Source organism: Pungitius pungitius, chromosome 9 (genome assembly GCF_949316345.1).
Source record: "Pungitius pungitius chromosome 9, fPunPun2.1, whole genome shotgun sequence".
NCBI lineage: Eukaryota > Metazoa > Chordata > Actinopteri > Perciformes > Gasterosteidae > Pungitius > Pungitius pungitius.
This window is the reverse complement of record NC_084908.1, coordinates 18131298-18151787: the sequence shown is the minus strand read 5'-3', so window position 1 is coordinate 18151787 and position 20490 is coordinate 18131298. Positions and strand designations below refer to the sequence as shown.

The 20490-nt window shown below is 47.9% G+C and overlaps 1 protein-coding gene across 4 annotated transcripts; it reads left to right on the top strand.

The window, feature by feature from the left end:
• On the top strand, positions 1-19657 carry radil (Ras association and DIL domains). 4 transcript variants are annotated; one of them, XM_037471189.2, is made up of 22 exons: positions 1-3519; positions 3683-3751; positions 5324-5417; positions 5493-5607; positions 6003-6540; positions 8002-8109; positions 8554-8669; positions 8768-8944; positions 9025-9730; positions 9822-9952; positions 10719-10756; positions 10887-11041; positions 11125-11237; positions 11392-11508; positions 12202-12325; positions 14936-15108; positions 15443-15593; positions 15925-16145; positions 16649-17003; positions 17427-17566; positions 18270-18409; positions 18521-19657. In XM_037471189.2, exons 4-22 carry the CDS (start codon positions 5524-5526, stop codon positions 18618-18620), a joined length of 3687 nt encoding a protein of 1228 aa, XP_037327086.2. In that variant the 5' UTR covers positions 1-3519; positions 3683-3751; positions 5324-5417; positions 5493-5523; the 3' UTR covers positions 18621-19657. The 4 variants fall into 4 exon arrangements, with proteins under 4 accessions (XP_037327086.2, XP_062420192.1, XP_037327090.2 ...); XM_062564208.1 differs by lacking the exon at positions 1-3519 and having other exon boundaries at positions 3562-3751; XM_037471192.2 differs by lacking the exon at positions 1-3519 and having other exon boundaries at positions 3563-3751; positions 17514-17566.
• Positions 19658-20490: the final 833 nt, after the last annotated feature.

Genomic DNA, 20490 nt, shown 5'->3' with positions numbered 1-20490 from the left:
GGGGGGGGGAAGAAACTCTCCCGTGCTTGATGCCCCCGCCGTGTAACCGATTCACAGGCTGCCCCCCCTACCCCCCCCCGCCAACATCACAGGGACCCAAACTAACGGTGCATTCAGCCAGTGGGATTCACCATGACGGGGCTTTTTTTTTAAGCACGCTAGCATCCGAGCGGCAAGGCGCCATTGAAAGCAGGATGAGTCCCAGTCCGCACGGCTGATCGTGGTCGATTTTAAGAATTGAGAATTGATTTAGAATGAGGGAGACGAGGCTTGGTAGCGTCTTCCGGCCTCTGAGCGCGTCGCAGGACGCGGCGAGGCCTCCAGGCCTCCGGCCTGTGAATCGAGACGCGGCAACACTTTTTGTTTTTGTTTTTCATGCAGCGTTCCGGTTAAAGTTCAACCTCAAACCTGGAACTTTGGTTTCATTCCAAAACGATGAGTCGCCACGCGTTGGAAGTTCTCTCTCTCTCTGTCGCTGAATTAGAGACATTGTCCTTTTGTCGAGAGGAGGACCATGTCTCCAATCAGCTGACTCCACTGTCGTAATTCATTTCAGGAACATCGTTTGAAGGTTTTGGTTCAATTATATTTAGGAAGTTGCAACATGGGTAAATTACTCCCAGATGGTATTGTCACTGTTTGCGTTACTACTTGTACTCTCTACATTGTACTACACTTCGGTACATTTACAGTGATTTACTGTGATTTCCAAAAATCAAGCATGATTGTAGATTTTTTTTAAATTTATTTATTGGAACATACAGATCTTCATGAACTTCAGTGCCGCCACATTGACCGGGATCTACAGATTATCAAACCTAACCACTGGCTTTGAAAAGTTTGCTGTTGTATATTGGCGGTTTAGTTTAGTGATGGGTAGGGTTTACACGCTGTATATTTATCAATGGCGTACAGTGTATGTTGACTTCATCTTTACTTTCACCTGATGTACTTTACCCTGTCGGCTAAATATCTTCACCATCTTGAACTTAATGGGACCATTCGATGGAGTTTGTAAGCGCTACGTGGTTGAAAACCCAAGAAGGGGGAAACCCCCCCCCCCCCACCACACTGTTGAACTCAGCACTGCCAGAAGACTTCACTGCCGTACACGATAGCACAGTACTACCATAAACGTCTCACACTTGAAAGGAAACTGAAGCTATAGTATTGTTGAACAATCTGGCCCAATATTAAGGCATCTCAGGTGTGTGTGTGTGTGTGTGTGTGTGTGCGTGCTTGTATGTATCCTATACTACCAGACTCCCATGAAACCCTAATCGGCTGAGTCTCTGTTTACACGTGCACGCATGTACCTTGAACACAAGTATACTCAAGTATATTCCGAAACACGTACGTACTCGTAGTGTTGAGCTGTGTGTGTGTGTGCGTTTGCAGGCGGTGTTTTGGACCAGCGTGTGTCGTAGGATCAGTGTGACCCGACAGGTCACGGCGTCTAGTGTTCATAGGTGTAAAATAACCTTTGCAAAACTTCTGTTCCCGTTCAACATCTTTTTTTCTTTTCTTTTTTCGCTGCCGTTTGTCTCTCAGGATTCGGATCATTTGGGTCGAGACGCCTGTGAAGCCGCATTCAAGGTCGGCTGAACCTGCTCAAGGTGGTTCAGGGCGCCGCAGACGTGTTTTCTGCAAGCTGCATGTATGGGTAACATTTATTAAGCAAGAAGTTGTCATACAAACACTGAGGATATTCGCAGCAGCGGGACTAAATACAGAAGCTTTACAATCATACATTGACCAAAGCTCATCAATCCTCTAAATCTGCTCGAAAACAATTTTTAGATTTACATTAGAATCCTGCGTGATGAATACTAATTTGGTGTATTTTCTTTCAGGTGAGTCCTGTAGCTCAAAAATGTGGAAAAAGGATTTGATTACTTAATATCTAAATAGTTAAACTTTACAAATATTATCAAAGAAATAACAACATATCTGCACATTTTAACAGAACAGGTCGACTTAAATACACTTCAAAATGTTCATTGCTAAATATTACTAAAAGCTTTCCTTTGTTTCAATTTACCAACAAGCAAATGAATGCATTAAACTGGAGCGTCGTAACAAATATATCTAAGAAGAAAAAAACGAAGAGAGAAATTAAAAGACAGATCTTTGTTATTCTCGTTGTTTAACGCTTTTGTCATTTATTCATTATGGGACACTTCAAGTCAAAGCAAATGTATTGAGACAATTGACTAAGGGTTACATTTGTCACACTGTGGACATCTTTATGAATGAAACAGATCAGATATTTTCCCCAATTCGAGAGTACCTCATTGTTTCGGAGTACTCTCGGGTGTTATAGCCCATCGTTGGCAGTATTATTATTACGATGTAGTACATTTAAGAATTTGAGGATTTCACGTTTGTTTGTCTTGTCTAGAATGGATTACCTGTCACATACGGACTTTGTATGAAGCCTTCATGGACCCTCTGTTGTTTATGGACGCTCTGTGGTTGTGGTGCTGCTGACTCTGATCTCAGAGCTGTTCGGTGTGTTTTTCTTTGCGGTCGTACAAGATTGATTATACTATCTCATATTCTTTCTCTCTCTGGGTTTCTGTGTGTGAGTATTGGTGCTTTTGTGCTGTGATAAGCCTATTGATACCAATTATGCTTTTATCTTTTCTATTTCTCTTGTAATAAAAAAAACCTTTTCATGCAGTATATTCCTGTACTCAACATTTTGTAATGTTTTACCTCTTTTTTCGACTCATTGCTATCGGGTTCTTATCATAAAATAAAGTATAAATCCTATAACGAAATAGCTATTTTTATAGATGCCCCGTTGATAACCATTTTTTCAGCCTAATCAAACTGTCATGTCGAGTATAGTGAATTAAATCAGAAAGAAGAGCTGCATTTATTGGTGCATGTTAAAACACATAACGGTAATTAAAATAAAACCACAAAAATGATGAGAAATAATGTATTCTTGAATAGTCAATGAATGAAACAGTGAAATGTGACTACCATACATTTTGTATGAGTTTATATATATATATTTATACATATGAATATGTTTCATAAATGGCAATACTAACATTTGTATTAATAACCCAATATATGTAAAATTAAGTTCTGTATTAATAAACATTTTTGTCCTGAACTACTTAACTCTTGAACTGATTGACTGATGATTAACATCCTTTGCTGCTAGATTCTGAAATAAGCAATCACATCGATAATCCCAGACAGAATATGTGTTTCAGGTTCTTCAAATATTTAAACATAAAAACGGTACTTCTTTCCTGAAAGTCTTCAAAGGAACTCTTTGGATCATCTCGTGGCTGTGCCGCGGGTGTCCGCCAGGGGGCGACGTGTGCGCGCACTCGGGTGCCAGAGCAGGTGTGCCGAGGTGAGGCGGCGCGCATCGCTCGGCTGTTTCCGTCGCGTCCCGTCGGTGAGCGGTTAGCGGATGGGGGAATGCGGTGGCCGCAGACAGCGGGCAGAGCTGGACACTCGGCGGAGATGTGCGCACGGAGACCGGAGCCCTCGGCGGTAGGCTGTGGTCCAAGTTAACGGGCAGCTTCTTTTCCGAGGGGGGGGTTAAAGTGTGTGGACAGCTACGGACGGCTGGGTGTCGCTCGTTTAAAAAAAAAAAAAAAAAAAATTCCCCTTCCCTCCCCCGACTTTGTTTTTCCGGGGATCTTGTGCCGTGCAGGAGAGCCCGGAATGAGGGAGCAGCCAGGGAGGATTCCCCCGCGCCATGGAGCCACGCATTGCAGGCAGCGTGAGTACCGACGCAACAGACACCCGGGGGGCGCCCCCGGGGGACCGGGGGACCGCTGGGCTCGTCGCTGCTGGAATCGCACAACTTTTCCAGGGGCTATTTTACATTTTACCAACATTACAACCCCCCCCCCCCTCCCCCAAGACGTTGACGTATATTATGACCACCCCCGACGCGTTGAAGCATTTTATTGTTTTTGAATGTTTTTTCCACACGTCGAAACCGTTCTGCACGCTAATTGATTAATAATTGCGTGCACGTGAGGAGCTCGACCTCGATCACCTCACCCTCACACCTGCTGACCGTGTGATTGATTGGGGGGGGGGGCGGGGGCGGGGGCGGCGGCGGTTTCGTGTCGCGCGCGCCTGACGACTCATCTGCGGATTAATTTCGGGGAGGCTTTTCTCCTGCCTTTTGTTGCTTCGGCGGTTGCTACTGGCGACCAACTGAGCCCAAAGCCGCAAACAGACGGACCGGGCCGGACCGGACGGGCGGGCACCGAGCGGAGAGCAGAACCCACGCGGTCACAAGTTGTAGCCGGTTCTTCGTGTGGCCGACCTTCTGGCCTCCGGAGGACGAGGGAGACGGGGAGGAAAAGAGGAGCCGGAGGAGAAGTCCGCGTGACGCGATCTCCCGTAACTGTGAAACAGTTCAAACACTATCCAGCCGGGATCCAAACGTAGGCCCCGAGTCCACCTCGACGCACCGGGTGCCGTGTTGGTCCCACGGTTGAGTTAAACTGCGGCCCAAGTAGCCAGATTACTGTGGATTAGCAGGCATTTAAAATAGTCACGTTATCCCAGCAGTGCCTGCAGAGTCAGCTTCAACAACACCTTTTGTGGTCCTTGGCAAATATCTGTTGAAGGGAAATATGATACTCAGCTTCTTTTATCATGATAATTCATATATATATATATATTTTTTCATGTATAGTTCTGTGATAAATGCACGCCTTGAAAATGCACAGTTGCTTCCTGATGGAACCTGTTCATCGCTCAAAAGAGGTCATGGGAGGCAAGGAGTGAGGCGTGACTCCCCTTTCGGTGGGGGAGTGGGGGGAGGGGGCACGTTCTGTTGAGACGGAAATGTGCAGAAATAGTAGTTTAAAAAAAATAAAAATAAAGGTTTAGGTGTTCAGATGAACCGAGGTTGAGATGGCTCTCAAGATGGATGGAAATCAATACACTTTGAGGGGAATCAATGCAACACAATCAGACACTGGAAAATTCAGCTCTTCAAATTTGAAGCGTTTGAAGGAAGCAATCACCTTGAGCTTTAGTTTTAGATACAAACAAATAAAGTCATTTATCGGAAAGATCATTGAAAAAAACATTGAAGACAAATGAATTTATGCATTTTTACAATTTTGTGGAAATTAGCTTTCTAGTTGCTTACAATTACAAGTTTTAAGTAAATAAACACTAGATTTTAATGTAACATTTTCAGTTTTTTTTTTTTTTTGTGGTTGTCATCTAAAAGATGAGATGGACCAGCTGTGGTTACATTTATCCAGTGAACTCAAAGTCGGAGGAAAGAGCTTTTGAATGGTCTTTTGATCTGCTGCCCCTGCAGTGTGAAAGGTGAGAGGGAAATGAAAAGCCTGTGACCCTAAGCAGCATCCATCTGCCTGGTGCTGCCCCACAACGTAGCGACAATAACCATCAAGGTAAGGTGGGAATATTTAAATCCTTCATCGAGGGAACAAGTAGAATATTTAGAGTGTGTTTTCCTCGCTCCCCAGCTGTGGAGCCTGCGAAGCCAACAGCAGCACCATGTTCTACGGTTCTTCCTCTGGGGCCAGCATGTCCCTGCCGTCAAAGAGCCGGCTGAAACGCCAGAGCAGGACCTTCACACAGGTACACGCACGCACACACACACACACACTGCATTTCATCCCAAGTAAAACCAAATTGTGGGAGAGCATCGTTTTGTCACTTCAGAAGAAGGTCAAAGGAGATGTTTAAGAGATGCAATTTGACCGAACTAAACAAGATGTTCCTGCAAACTTTAAACATTATGACTTTCAGTATTCTGCTGTTAGCATTTAGCACAGTTAGCTCAAAGCAGCGATTTAGGTACAGACTCAGTCGTTGGCTTGGCTGAAGACACTTCACTTCCTTTAAATGTAATTTCCCCATAGTTGATCACTCAAAATGTTCTTTTTGGGAAGTTTGTTGAACTGATTATATTTTAATATGGATAAATGAATGCTGCCTGTGATGGAGTGGGCCTCCTGTGCATTGGACACCAGGTGCTGTACCGTACGCTCAGCTACAGGGACCGCGTCCCAGTGGAAACCGGGACCAACACCCGCGGGGACCGCCGCTCCAACACCGAACCCCCGGAGCGGCCGACCGACGACCCGGCCGAGCTGTCCACGCAGAGCTCCGCCCCCGGCGTGCTGAAGATCTTCGGCGATGAAATCTGTGCCGGCGCCAACTACAAGAGCGTCCTGGCCACCCCGCGCTCCAGCGCGCAGGAGCTGGTCAAAGAGGCGCTCGAGCGCTACTCCCTGAACAAGAACGCGGCCCACTCTTACGTGCTGTGCGACGTGATCGGCCGGCTGGAGGAGGAGGAGAAGCACGAGGAGGAGGAGGAGGGGGAGGAGGGGGGGGGCGGCGGCGGTGGCTGGCGGACCGAGTGCTTGCGTGCGATGGGCGACAACGAGAAGCCTCTGTTGCTGCAAGAGCTCTGGAAACCCCGAGAAGGACACGCTCGCAGGTTTGAGCTGCGCCGGAGGACAGAGGTGGAGGAATTCAACGCCAAGGAGAAGGACACCGTGACTGCAGGTGACGGGACACACACACACACACACACACACACACACACACACACACACACACGTAGATTGACAGGTGCACACATATTCACATGCACGCACGCACAGCCGGTCTAATTCCCCTCCTTTCTTGACATGTCGAACTCAGCAGAAAAGCACAGCTCGTTACCTGTGTGTGTGTGTGTGTGTGTGTGTGTGTGTGTGTGTGTGTGTGTGTGCGCGGAATAAGAGCTTTCGGCACAGTAATAATCCTGCAGAGAAGATGTTGTCCCCTGGGTGATAACCAGTGTTGTCGTTTTTGTCTTTTGTGCTGTTTTCTAAAGACGGGGTCTCGTTTGAGTTACACACACGTGCGACCGAGCACTTAAAGAAAGACACACACACACACACACACACAAAACCCTAACCAGGGCAGTGGAAATGCATGGATAGCGGGTCGATTATTTGATTGAAAGCTGAATCCTCTGCAGCCGGCTGGGAGGGGGGGGGGGGGGGCACCTTAGTGTTTTTATCAATGGCATCTACTACACACACCAGAGCAGCCACCCGCACACAACGACTGTGTCACACCTGAACTGTGAACACACAACCGACGCTGAGGTTTCCTGGAGGGATTGACATAGATTTTAGATGGATGACTTCATCAGTGCCTCCTTTTTTTGTGGGTGTCATCGCTGGGAAGCTCCATCCACTGTGAGACTAAGTAGGGCGTTTGATGGGGTTTGATGTGCACATTACATTATTATTCTTTTTTTCACAATAAGAAAAACGATTATCATCAACCAAAACAATAATATGATCGGAGCAAAAAATACCTCCTGGGATAAAATGCTTTATTACCTTATACATATCAGTATTAATATCTTCATTTCCATACTAACCTCTTCTCTTTTGTGTTGTTGTGTTTAGAAAACTCACACACACACCCCGGAGTCTCTTTTCTCTTTACTTCTCTTTCACGGTTTCTTTCCTCCTCTGGTGTATGTGTGCGTGTGCATGCACGTCTGTGAATTGTGTGTATTTTTTTTTTACACACACCTTTTTAAAGGTACTGTTAGGATTTTCATTAATTACATCAACATGTCACACACACGGTCAAATCGCAATTTCAGTGAGGCAATTTGCATTCACAACTCGGCTGGTTTCAAATATTCAAAAATACAAAATTAAAAAAAAAACACCCAAATAGTTGGCGCTGTTGCGTGACATGGAATGTGAAATCTCAATAACATGACGGTGATATGTTAGAGGGGGAAATCCTGTAAGCTCGTACCTTTAACCGTGTCTCTCCTTACTAACTGCTGTTGCTCACTAGAAGCCTCTCTCCTTTGGTCCTCCACAGTGCACGTGCGTCTCGTGGTGTGCGGGTGATGTTTGCGTGTGAATGGGGGGGTTATTCTGTGCTTGGTGTTTTGGTGAGGGGTTGTTTTCCCCATCCCTCCCCTCCCTAACCCCTCCCACCCCGCTGTAGGGCCCAAAACCTCCCAATTCCTGGCGGCTCTAATGGGTCGGTCCGGGCTTGGCAAGCACAGGAGCTCCCCCCTGCGCTGTGGTCGGGTGGTACAGTCCAGCTCTAAAGGTGGGGACTGGCCTCAGGTAGGGTGGCTGTCAGTCATTGCCATGGAGACCACCTCTACCTGCGTTGTCACAGGCGCCACCCCCATTGCCAGTGGTTCAACCAGTGTGTTTGTGTGTGTGTGTGTGTGTGTGTGTGTGAGCCATCGCATGGCCACAAGTTAAAGTCATGAGGAGCTGCTCAGTTCGCCTCATCAGGTCACATGTGCCGCTCCACCCAGCACCATTTTACCTAATCTGACTGGTTTGTTCCCACTCATGACTGTTAATGCACTCGTGTACCGTCCTGTACCCGGACTTCACTTCATGAGTCACACATAACAATGCACCTTCTTCTTCTTCTTCGTCTCCACTGTTTCCCTCTCTGCCTCTCCCCTCTGGTCCTTCGTCATCCTTCTCTCGCCCCTTGTTGCGCTCTCTCACTCCTCTCCTCTGCCTCCCGCTTTAGATATTAACGCTCAGGCTCGTAAGCTGCAGAGGAACAGGGCAAAGGGCACGCTGACGCTGCCCCGATCCAGCAACTCGTCCTTCAGCCGAAGCCTGAGCGAGACCAGCCTCAACCAGGTGGGTCCCCCCCCCCCTCACGCTTGAAGTCATCGATTGTGGTTATTTAAGTGACCGGTGGGCCCGTGAAATCCTGGAATGCATGCGTGTCTCTGCAGCTGGGAGTTGGGGACGAGCCCAAGCGTCACTACTCCACGCTGCCGGGGCCCCTGAGGGGCCGGGAGCGCGAGGCGGCCCCCAGCGGCCGGAGGAAAGAGGAGGGGAGTCAGCCGGGGGTCAGGCACTCGCTTTACCAGTCCCCGCACCTGCTGCTGCTCCAGGGATACAACCAGCAGGTGAGGAGCAGGGGGAGGGGGCTCACGCGTCCGAAAACGTGTAAAAACGATTGTGCTGTAACCCGGTGTCCGTGCGGCAGGACTGCTTGGTGTACCTGCTGAACAGAGAGCAGCACACGGTGGGTCAGGAGACGCCGTCGGCCCGCCCCAACATCTGCCTCTTCTCTCCCGACATCCTGCCCCTGCACTGCCGCCTGCGGCGAGTGCCCGCGCCCCGTCGCCACGCCAACGCCAAAGGGGAGGGGGAGCCGGCGGAGGGCCCGCGGCCCTGCGTGGCGGTGGAGCCGGTGCTCCACGCCACGGTCCTGGTGAACTTTTCCCGGTGCGAGCGCTCCACCACGCTGCGGCACGGCGACCTGCTCTCGTTCGGAGCGCACTACATCTTCCTGTACAAGGACCCCACGGGCGCCAAGCCCCTGCCCGCTCAGACCCTGGCCCGCCTCCGCTCCCTGGGCCAGGTGTACGACGCCGGGTGGGAGGAGGGGGAGGGCGGCGGCGGGGGAGGCGCTCACACTTGCAAGGTGTGCGGCTCCGTCCTGAAGGACAAAGGGGCGCAGGCGACCGGTGTTCCTGCGGTCCGACGCGGCTTCAAGCCCCACCTGGTGAAACCCCGCGGCGTGGGGGCCGGGGCGCCGGCGGCCGCGGCACCTGGGGGGCCCCACGGTTCGACCGGAGGGGAAGGAGGAAGAGCGGGAGGGGTTCAGAAAAGAAGGCTGCAGCTGGAATTTGATCAGACTCACGAAGACCAGCTGTTGAACAGGATCGTGTCCCTCATCGAACCTGGAGGTCTGTGACCTGATTACATTGTTCATATGTTCAGGTTGTCAGGAACACTGGATATATTTTTATCTCTGAGCTTTTTACCCCCCCCTCCCAGGAGACGACCATAAGCTGACCCCTGCCTACCTGCTGTGTCTCTGCATTCAACACTCTGCTTCAACCTTCCAACCGGGGAGTTTTGGGAAACTACTGCTCAAGATCGTCCGTCTAATCCAGACCATCGCATGGGTCAGTGTCCCCGTCTCTCTATCTAAACAAGTATGGTCTCCATAGAATAAGTGTAGAGGTACAGATGATGTGATGATACGGATCGGGGCTGATTCTCTTGAGTGGGTTCCATGTCCACTTGGCTGTAGCTTATCCTGTTGTTTTCATCTGAAGCAGGGTCTCACCCCCCCAAAAAATTATTTAGCGGAGGTAATTGGAAACCCAGATTTGGCCACGTTCCGTAAAGTCAGGAGATAATAGGCCAAGTAATAGATTTCTTAATATGAGATTTTCTGTGTGCTTCTTGTTTTTCCTCCTTGTATTATAATGTATAACCTGATATTTGGGTAAGGGGGTGTGCCTCTGTTTTAAATCACTGCTGGAAACTCCAAACGTTGTACAGTTTTTGTAATTATCTGGTTTATCCACCTTTTATCCTGAAAGGGGTGAGGGTGGGGGGGGGGGGGGTTCGTCTTATAAATACTTAAGCTTTTATCTCGTCCAATGAGGCACAAAGTGATTGTGCGTCTCTGTCGGAGCGTTAGGTTTTGTAAAAGAGGTTTTCTTTCTGCAGGTTAGTGATAGCGTCATGAAGTTTGGTTCTCCTACGCACAGCCTAAAAGTTTAATGAGCGCTTAATTGCTGTGTGTGTGTGTGTGTGTGTGTGTGTGTGTGTGTGTGTGTGTGTGTGTGTGTGTGTGTGTGTGTGTGTGTGTGTGTGTGTGTGTGTGTGTGTGTGTGTGTGTGTGTGTGTGTGTGTGTGTGTGTGTGTGTGTTTGTGATGCAGGAGAAGACAAAGGAGCTGGCTCAGAAGCAAGCTCAGCAGTGAGTATCACTTTACAACAGAACGAGAGCATATGTGCTCCTGTACAGTTTATAAGTAGCTTGGTGTGTTCTGTGTGGCAGTATTTAACCCTTCACTCTTTGTGTGTGTGTGTGTGTTTCTGTATCCTAGTAACCAGGACCCAGCCAACCTGTCTATGCTCAGTATCTCTGACTTGATCCCAGACCTGCAGACCATCTTCTTCTGGATGTCCAACTCCATCGAGATCCTCTACTTTATCCAGCAAAGAGCACCAGCGTACACACACTGCATAGAGACACTACAAGGTACACACACACTTGAGGGGTCTGAAGGACGAGGCCTTACTCAAGCTGAAGACATTGATGTAGCTACATTCGTCTGTGTTTAGGGTCGAAGGAGTCGCTGCTATCTGCAACCATATCAGCCAATGAGGAGGCGATGACTATCTTGGAAGAAGTGATAATGTACACCTTCCAGCAATGTGTCTACTATATCACCAAGGTAACCAACCGGTCACTGCTAAATGTCATTTTATTTCTTAATTAATTTTTGTGACAACAGATCGCCGTTAACGCTGAAAACCTCACGCGCAGCGACTGACGAGATGGGGTCCGGTCTGGGGTCGTAATGACTGTGTGTGTGTGTGTCCCTGCAGGCTCTTTATGTCGTGCTACCAGGTCTGTTGGACTGTAATCCATTCCCAGTCGACAGCTCTGAGCCCTGCTGGAAAGGAGGTGTCGGGTTTCCTGAACCAGTGCGCAGGGTCCTGCAGGTGAGCACGTGTGAGCAACTTATTATTAATGGTCAGAAAGTGTCAGAAATTTGTTATTTATAGTTAACGTCAGTCAGAATCCCTGGGCCCTGGGTATCTATTATTTAAAAAATAATTCATGTAGCTTGACGTGGCCCTGTGGAAGAAAGGAATGTTTTTAGTATGCTCATTAAGAGTGATGGTGGTCAATAAGCAGAAGAGATGCAGATAAATCGACAAGTTACTTTTATGAATAGCAATTGATTATAACAATTAAAGTTTCTCCAAAGTGGTTTATAGCAAACTAAATATCAGTGAGCAAGTTATCAACAGCATGTGTATAAAATGACTGCACCACCTGCTCCTGCCGGGCTGCAGGATGACACTCGGGTCAGAGGGGATTGTTGACATCTTTCTTCATTTTGCTTGGTGCAGCAAGAACTCAAGGTCGAGACAGTCAAACTCTGCTTGCCTCCTATTGTGTTACTCTTACACAATTAGTTGGGATCTTTCTGATATTTGTATCACATTTTACTTAACTTAAAAATGATTCCTAAGATGCAAGAATATTTGGATGGAAAGGTGCAGCCATGAGTGTTTTTATTGGTGTAAACATCATACACCTTCAATGCAGATATATGTATGTGTATACATATATATATATATATAGTCGACATATTTGTTCATAAAATACTTTTTCTTTCCTGTGTGCAGGTGTTTCAGAATGGCCAGGAGCTTCTGCAGGGCTACCAGGTCCACGCGGAGATCCAGGCTCAGATGTTTGCATATCTCTTCTTCTTCTCCAACGTGTCGCTGTTTAACCAGCTAATGGACAAAGGTAGGACAAAAAGCCCGCAGACTCGCACTCCAATAAACACCCCCCCCCTCAGGATTCGTGCAGTTGTTGGTGTGTAATAGAGAGACTGAGTGTGAGTGTCCTTGTGTCCTTGTCAGCGTTTTGACAGAGACGGAACACAGATTTCTCCTCAATGCCCTTCTCCTGTCTGCATTTTGTGTGCCCCCCCCCCCTTCGCCTCCTCTTTCTTGCTTTCCTTCCTTCCATCTGGCCATCAGGGGGGTGAGACAAAGAAGAGGAGGTTGGATTGGATGAGGGCGGGAGGGAAAAGTGCTGGAAGGCCAGTCAGTTGTTGCGATAATCTCACTAATTGTCTATTACCCAAATACAGACAAAACACCCCCATTTAGCCCGGCTTTCTCTAAGGGTGCGACCACCTATCACTTCCAACCTCTCCACAGCCTCGCTCTGCATCTCCAGCCACACAAGCACACACTCATGCACCCGCCATATGTCTTCATTAGCCAATGGAGACAGGAGAGATCACATTTAGGAGAAATCCCCCTATATACATGCAGAGGCTCCCCTGCCTCCCTCTCTCCATCCGTCTGGCTTTCTCTTTCCCTCCCTCCCTCCCTCCCTCCCTCCCTCCCTCCCTCCCTCCCCTTTCTGCAGCTCATTGACATTTCTCCGCTGCTGGTGTCCATGGTAACAGCAAAGTGAGTTTGTGGCAGGTAACGCTGACGCTGGCAGCGAGCTCTCTGCAGCGCTCACTCTGCTCCGGCTGCATCTCGCAGCGAGCCGGGGAGGAGCTGTGAGGTGGTGCAGGAGCTCCGTGGCTGGAATGACTTTGTGTGCGTCCGTGTGCGTTTCGGACCGCGTGTCTGAGAGTGAACAGCGACCTGTGTGTGGAGGGTTATTCTGTGCAAGTAAACCGGCTGCTTTGGGGCATTATGACACCCTTGCTGAGAGGTTAAGTGATGTCTCGTCCCTTTACGATGCCTCATACATAGATTACTGTATGCCCTAGACATAAGCCTATTACAGAGGAGTGTGTGTGTGGGGGGGGGGGGGTAAAACATATGGCAGAGGAGTCGAAAGGTTGTGTGTGCTGTCTGCATGTGATGCTGCCAGTTTATTTCCTCCTAAGGCTTCCTGTCATGTCTGAGCTTCGTTTAGCTTTTATATTAAAAGCGATGATACTAAGTAATGGATTAGAAGTCTTGTCTGGATTCACTTAAAGGACGTGTGTGTATTTGTATTCCCACCTTACAACCACAGGTGCAACAATCAGTCGCCTCACTTTTAAAGGCATTTTCTAAACAAATATACAACATATTCCTTTCTGGTGGTTTCTCAAATGAGAGGATTTCCTACTTTGTCCAATGTCACTGTAAACTGAAATATGTTTTTGTTCTTCCTCTGTTGTACAAACAAAGCTATTTCAAAGTGTCAAATTGGATTTTTGGAAATCTGCAGTCAAACAATTTATTCATTAATTAAGAAGATATTTGGCAGATTGGTTATGATCCACATCCTTTCTCCCCTCGTTAAATGCTCACTCTTCTTTTCTTAGTTATTTAGTAGATAGTCCCTGATTCATTAAAACTTTAAATATTTGTATTTGTGTACAGACACTTGGGTATCGCTTCCATAAGTCCAGTTGTTTGTCATTGTTTGTACTGAACCCAGCAGGACAGAGCTCACATTGGGGGGCTTATTTCAGAAAGCTTAAATAGGAATTATAGCTGCAGTGAGGCAATGCAACGGCAGATTGACAGACTATGGGATGACATCTTCACACAAACGCCAGATTTCAACTTATCGCCTGCCTAACTTTACACAGAACTTCCTTTCAGTTCTTTGATGTGTACCAGAGAGCGAGGATTACACAAGGGCAGGGTGGGTGCGGGGGGAGGTGGGGGTTACTGTCAGACCGGCACCACTCAATACGCGGGCGCGCTGCCCACTCGATGCGTCGACCGCATCGAGTGGGCAGCGGCCTACTTGAAAAGTATACCCATGTAAACATTATTCTGGCAGTTAGATGGGGCGTCGCCCCCCCCCCCCCCCCCCCCCCCACACACACACACCTGAAGCCCCCCTCCTTGATTTTTCCTTATAGAAATAGTCAATATTTGTGTTTATAAAATATGGAATGAACCCAGTAATATTTTCCTGCACGTCCTGTCTGTCCTACGCGCGTCCTTAAATAGATCCGCTCGGGGCAACGTTGGTTCTGTCCCAGGCTTGCGTATAGACATATTATATATATGTGTGTGTGTGTGTGTGTACGCGCTGTGCAGCAGTTGATTTGTATTCTGCGATGAGCAGGTGGCCGTTGCCACTGTTGCTTTTGCTTCGATAATCGATTACTTAAAAATTCATGTCTGCGGCGTAATAATTCATGTGTTGCTGTCCAGGATAAACACTCCTGTTGTCTCACACATGCTCACGTCCAAGAATAGAAATCTTCTGCAGCGCCTCTGGTGAAAACACTCACTCTGGCGCGTGTGTGTGTGTGTGTGTGTGTCTATGACACTAACACATCAAAAACAGAATAGCATGAATATTGTATTCCATAAAGATGCAAAACAATGCGTCAGTGTTTTGTGTGTGTGTGCGTGTGTGTGTGTGTGTGTGCGCGCACAGGTGCATCTCGGGGTTGGTTCCAGCGCTCCAAGGTGTTGCAGATCCAGGCGTGTCTGCGGATGGTGATGGAGTGGGCCAGCAGGTCCGGTCTGGGACACCTGGCGGACAAATTCTTCACCAAACTCAACAGCGCTGTGTCCATACTGGCCACGCCCCCACAACAGCTCACACAGGTACACACACACACACAGGTTTCACTACAGTGTTGATCTACATGGAGGCGGATGGGTTCACGAATGATTGCTGTTGAGATGATGAGTTCTCAGTAAGCTTCTAATCCGAGGAAAGCTTTGATTAACGCTCATCGATCTTCGGACTGTTTTTAAACGCATCCGGAAGAACTGTTGTTCATTAAAGCGCGTCGCTTTGGCCGGCTATTCATTGACGTCATTCGAGAAGGTTTCACCAGGATCAACTTGTTTCTGACCTCTGATAGCACGGTCGTATTCAAAAATAAATAATTAGCTGTTCATTCCTTTTTCTCTTTTATTTCTTCTCTGTGTGCAGGTGAGTTGGCGAGCTTTGTCCAGTGAGCATCCGGCTCTGAAGCCGGTCCAGCTGCACAGGATTCTCACTCAGTACCAGCTCACAGCAGAGATCGGCCCCGTCCCGACATGGCAACCCGGCAGTGAGGATGAAGCCTATATATACAGAACGGGTAAAGGGCGGAATTTCTGAGTACTAAAAATAACTAAGAAGAACCCAGAAATGAACCCTGTGTCCGTCAGTTAAACTTTTCAAGCGTTTTTGAATATTTTGAAAAATGCATAACTTCTTATGACAAAGGCTGCTATTCTACTACTACTACTACTACTCCTCCTCAAGTAAATCAGCGAGAAGGCTATTTCTTTATAGTTATTCATGTGTTTTATGTGTACATTCCTATGAAAACAACCTAAACTGATTTATTATGTATGTATTAAGTATGAAAGCTGTGAAACGTGCCGTGCAGCAATCAGGTATTTCAGGGTGTGTGTGTGTGTCTTCAGTGGACCTCCTGGAGAGCTTTGAGAACCACCCCCCCATAGTGCTGCCCAGCGCCGGCTTCAGAGTGGACCTGGACAGCGAGTGTGTGGAAGACAGCATCTACAGGCAGCTGCTCTACGTCCGCCACTATCTGTGGGGGCTGCGCACCAAGACGCAGAGCAACGCGCCCAGTGTGCACACACACTCCAATGGAACCAACACAGCTGACTGGCCCGACGTCCAGGTCCCGAAAACAAACACACACACACACCGTCAAATGCACACACCTAGCAGTAATCCAGGCCATGTGCCTCGGCAGATGTGGCTGTTGAGGGGTTCCTCATAATCCCATAAATGAAATACAAAAAACCCTCCACTCCAGCCAACCCGCGCACACACACACACACACGCTCACGCTCACTCGCAGAAACCTAGACATGGGCAAATCATGGTTAATCTGATTAGTCTTTAGGCTGTCTAATTAGTGGGAACGGCTGACTAGACCATAATCCCCCGTTTGACTCCACCCTCACATGTACACAAATGCATCCACACATAAAATGCATCCATGGTAAAACATTTCAAATGGTGAATTACTCCAATTAAAGCTGACCAACGAGCTGCATAACCGTTTTCAAGACGGTGATGTACCAACTGCGCTTTTTGTGCACTTTTTCATAGGCGAAAGATAAAAACTGAGATTGATTTCCCCTTCCCTTTTTCTAACATATTGCACCCTCACGTTAGACCCCACACCCGACTCCAAGGGAGCTGCTGCCCCCGGCGCACAGCAGCCCCCGCTCCGCTGGCGCCGGGGACGAGGCGCCGGCCGAGACGGGAGAGGAGAGGGGACGGGACCGGCCCCCGGGCCACTCGCACACGCACAGCCTCAGGAGGAACGGCACCGTGCACCACAGTCGCACAGCCAATCCGGACCCGTCCTGCCTTCTGACCCCTCCCCACACCCCGCTGTACCCGGACGGAGGAGGAGGAGGAGGAGGGAAGAATATCACAGGCCCCAACGCCCACACCAACGGCTACACCATCAGAACGGCGGCGGAGAGCAAGAAGAGCAACGGACTCCTCAGCAACGGACTGGAGGGTAAAATGACAGGAAAACCCGACTGAGTGTTCGTCAGAAAATCAGTTCACCTGCGTGTCGTGTTGGTCCTTCACCTTGTGACCAACACGCTGTCTGTCACGTGATTGTCTTGCGTCGTCCGGAAATTGACGACAAGCAGCTTTAAAGTTGCACCGGTCTTTGTCCTCTCTGCTCCTCACGTGACCGTCACCGTGTCCCCTGAGCACTGCTCGCCGTGCAGGGAGTGTGACATCTGCAGGCCGCAGACAGGAGCACACGTTGTGCGTCACGTTAGCGCTGTATCATGTAGCATGTGTGCATGTGTGTCTTCTGCACTCAACTACCTGTTATGCTTTGTCCAACCCCATAGAGAGACCTTCTGTGTGTGTGTGTGTGTGTGTGTGTGTGTGTTTGTGTGTACGTGGGTGTCCGTGTCCTCTGCAGGGTGTATTAGTGGGTCTGAGTTTCCTTTCCCTGTGTCCTCCCTTGGCGCCTCTCCCCTTCCTGATGACTTGTGTGTGGTGTTTGTAGTGGAACTGGACAAAGGACCCTACGGACTGGGCATGGGACTCATCGACGGCCTGGTGAGTCGACGCACACGTTTGACCCTTTTTAACTTAATGTTTCAGCTGTGTGTTTCTGTCTTTGGGAAACATTACTATTAAACATCTTTGAGTATTCAGACCAGACAGAAAGTCAGTTTGTTGAAAGAAAGTTATAGTAATTAGAATTGTGTCATTATATGGTGTTTTGAGAAAAAGTAGATCGAAAGAGACTAGCATTAATGTCACGTTATGGTCCGACTTTAAGACTTGGAAAATAAGGTAAACATACAATTATTATTAAAAGCAAAGGATTTTTATTCATCAAAGGTTTACTTATTTTACCAAAAGTCCTAAAAATAAGTGAGTACTGGCAGAGGAAAATCACCCCAAATTAAGACGGGTAATGACTTAAAGTATAAAGCAGATTAAAAGTGGTGGCGCCACTGCAAAGTCAGCCACAATTCCAAAGGATGTGGTGAATCTTAGACTGGAAACATCTGGCCAGCTGCCTCCACATCCTCAACGTCCTCCAACTGACCAGGAACTCAGAGAGTAACGCCCACAAGGCCTGGCAGAGGTCCACAGATACCAGGTCCCAAAATTAAGGGATTGTATCTGTTTTGTCCCAAACAGATTATAAAGAGTATATATTAATTTCTTTAAATTGTTTGAATGGACTCGTCTATAAGCCCCATCCCCCCCTTACCTAAGTAATGAGACCCCCCCCCCCCCCCCCCCGCAGCACACTCCTCTCAACGCTCCGGGCATCTACATCCGGACCCTCATCCCAGACGGCCCGGCGGCCTCCGACGGCAGGCTGCGGATCGGGGATCGCATCCTGGCCGTGAACGGGACCAGTCTGATCGGAGCAGACTACCAGAGGTACCGTCCTGACCCGATTGATTTGCCTCCGATTGATCGCTGCCGGTCTCTGCTGAGCTGCACGTAACCGGACTCTCCCCCCCCCCCCCTCCCCTCTCCCCCGCCCCACAGCGCGGTGGACCTGATTCGCCTGGGAGGAGGCCGTCTACGCTTCCTGGTGGCCAAGTCCGACCCAGACGTCTCGGAGAAGATCAGCGCCTCTTCCTGCTGACCTGACCCCCCCCCCCCCCCCCCTCCCCTCCCCCGACCTGTATTTTTAAGCAATGAAAACGTATTAGTAACAGTCATTAAGTAGCATGGTAAAATAGTTTCCCTGCTCTCGAGCGGAAGGACTCTGAAACTGTTCATGATTCCATGAGGCTTTGCAGAGGAGCAAGAGGTCGCCCTCTGTGAACCTGGAGGTTTTTAACACGGTGCTTTAAGAGTGTCGGATGTTTTATAGTTCGGGTTTGTTGGTCTGCTCAATAAGACTCGAGTCGTTGTGTCTAAATGTTGACTTTAGTACTTTTGTACGGGAGAGTGGGTCACAGCTCTCCACTGGACTGGATCAGTGGGACAACAGGCTTCACTTTGATGCATAACCCCTGTGTACAAAGCTCACTTTAGTTGTGAATATCTGGTTATCAAATACTAGTGTGTAAATATTTCAATCTGACAGTCAGAAGAGGAAACTGTATTTAGGGAATGAGTCAATATATTGATCACTAAAACCTACGGATGGAAAGAACTTGTATTTCCTGGGAAGGATTCTTTTTCTAAATGTATTTAAGTTTAAGCTGCACTTTTTGGGGGGCGGCGACACCCAACTTGCAAAACACTGCTTTCTGAGCTGTGCACAATGAAGGTTAAGCAAAACCAACATTTCATGTCATTTGGCTCCAGGTAGAATACCAGTTTTTTTTTAAATTTATTTATTTTTTATAAAACTTGGTCGCTACAGAAAGAAAGCCACGGTTAGTCTGTTGTGACCTCTGAGCTGCTCTGGTTCACCGTTCCAGGGTACAAGCAATGGCTCCTCCCTGTTTACTACAAACCCTCCTTCCAGTGGATCAACAAGTCAGCTTTGGCTTCATTTTTATTTCTTGTGAATCGTTCTCGCCGCCTCATCAGCTTTGTTTTACTCTAAACTTGATTGGTAGTTTGGATCTTTGAGTTTTCAAATTTGTATTACAATGATCTCATGCATGTCCATTATTTATACTGTTGTGATAATGATGGTACTTAAGAATAAAGATGGTTGGATACCTGCATGTGTCGGCTTATTAAAAGGTAAAGAGTCCCAATAAGAGAAGACAACGGAATCCTTAAGTCAATGAGGAATTTTAATTTGTGCTACACATTTTAACAAATCACAGAAACATTTAAAAATACATACTTCTCTATTTCCAGAATGTGTATTGACGACAGCTGTTTTTACATATAGCAAAATATTTTTTCTCGTCTCCAAAAATCCAGAAAAAATATATTGTGAATAGCTTTGTCATTTAGCAGATAGAGCAGCATACAATCGTTACGCATCTTTTTTTTTATTTTTCTAATGTGCAACAACAATCACTGAAATCGTTCGCAAATTGGGCCTGATCGCCAGCTGAAAAATGAGGCCTGAGCGAGGACATTCAGAAGAGCTAAAAAGGCAGAAGAACGTCTAAAACGGGGGCAGAATCCGTGGCAGGAGTTTGCTAAAAGCTGGAGGCCTCTGCAGAGGAACGGCTCACTGAGGAGAGGTAGATCGGGAGAGTGAAAGCAAACGAGTCCAGTAGAAAATGTGTCCCAAGTACCGCACGGAAAGAAATCGAGACGAGCGCCGTCGCCATCTGCGTCCGTGTGTTGGTTCCCCCCCCCCCCGAGGCAACATAACTGTCCCCGTTGTAGTGTTGCCCGTCATGTCCTGTTAAAGAAGCGCTGTGTTAACTAGCTAAAAGAAAGAAAAAAAAAAAAGGTAAAGCTCCTAAAAGGTTAAAAATAAAATAACAAAAAGTAGAAATATTTAAGGCTTTAAGTATTATTACAATAATGCTTTTCTGTGCTAACACAAAGACACCGAACGCACAGGCTGTTCTCCTTTCACCACTACTGAAACA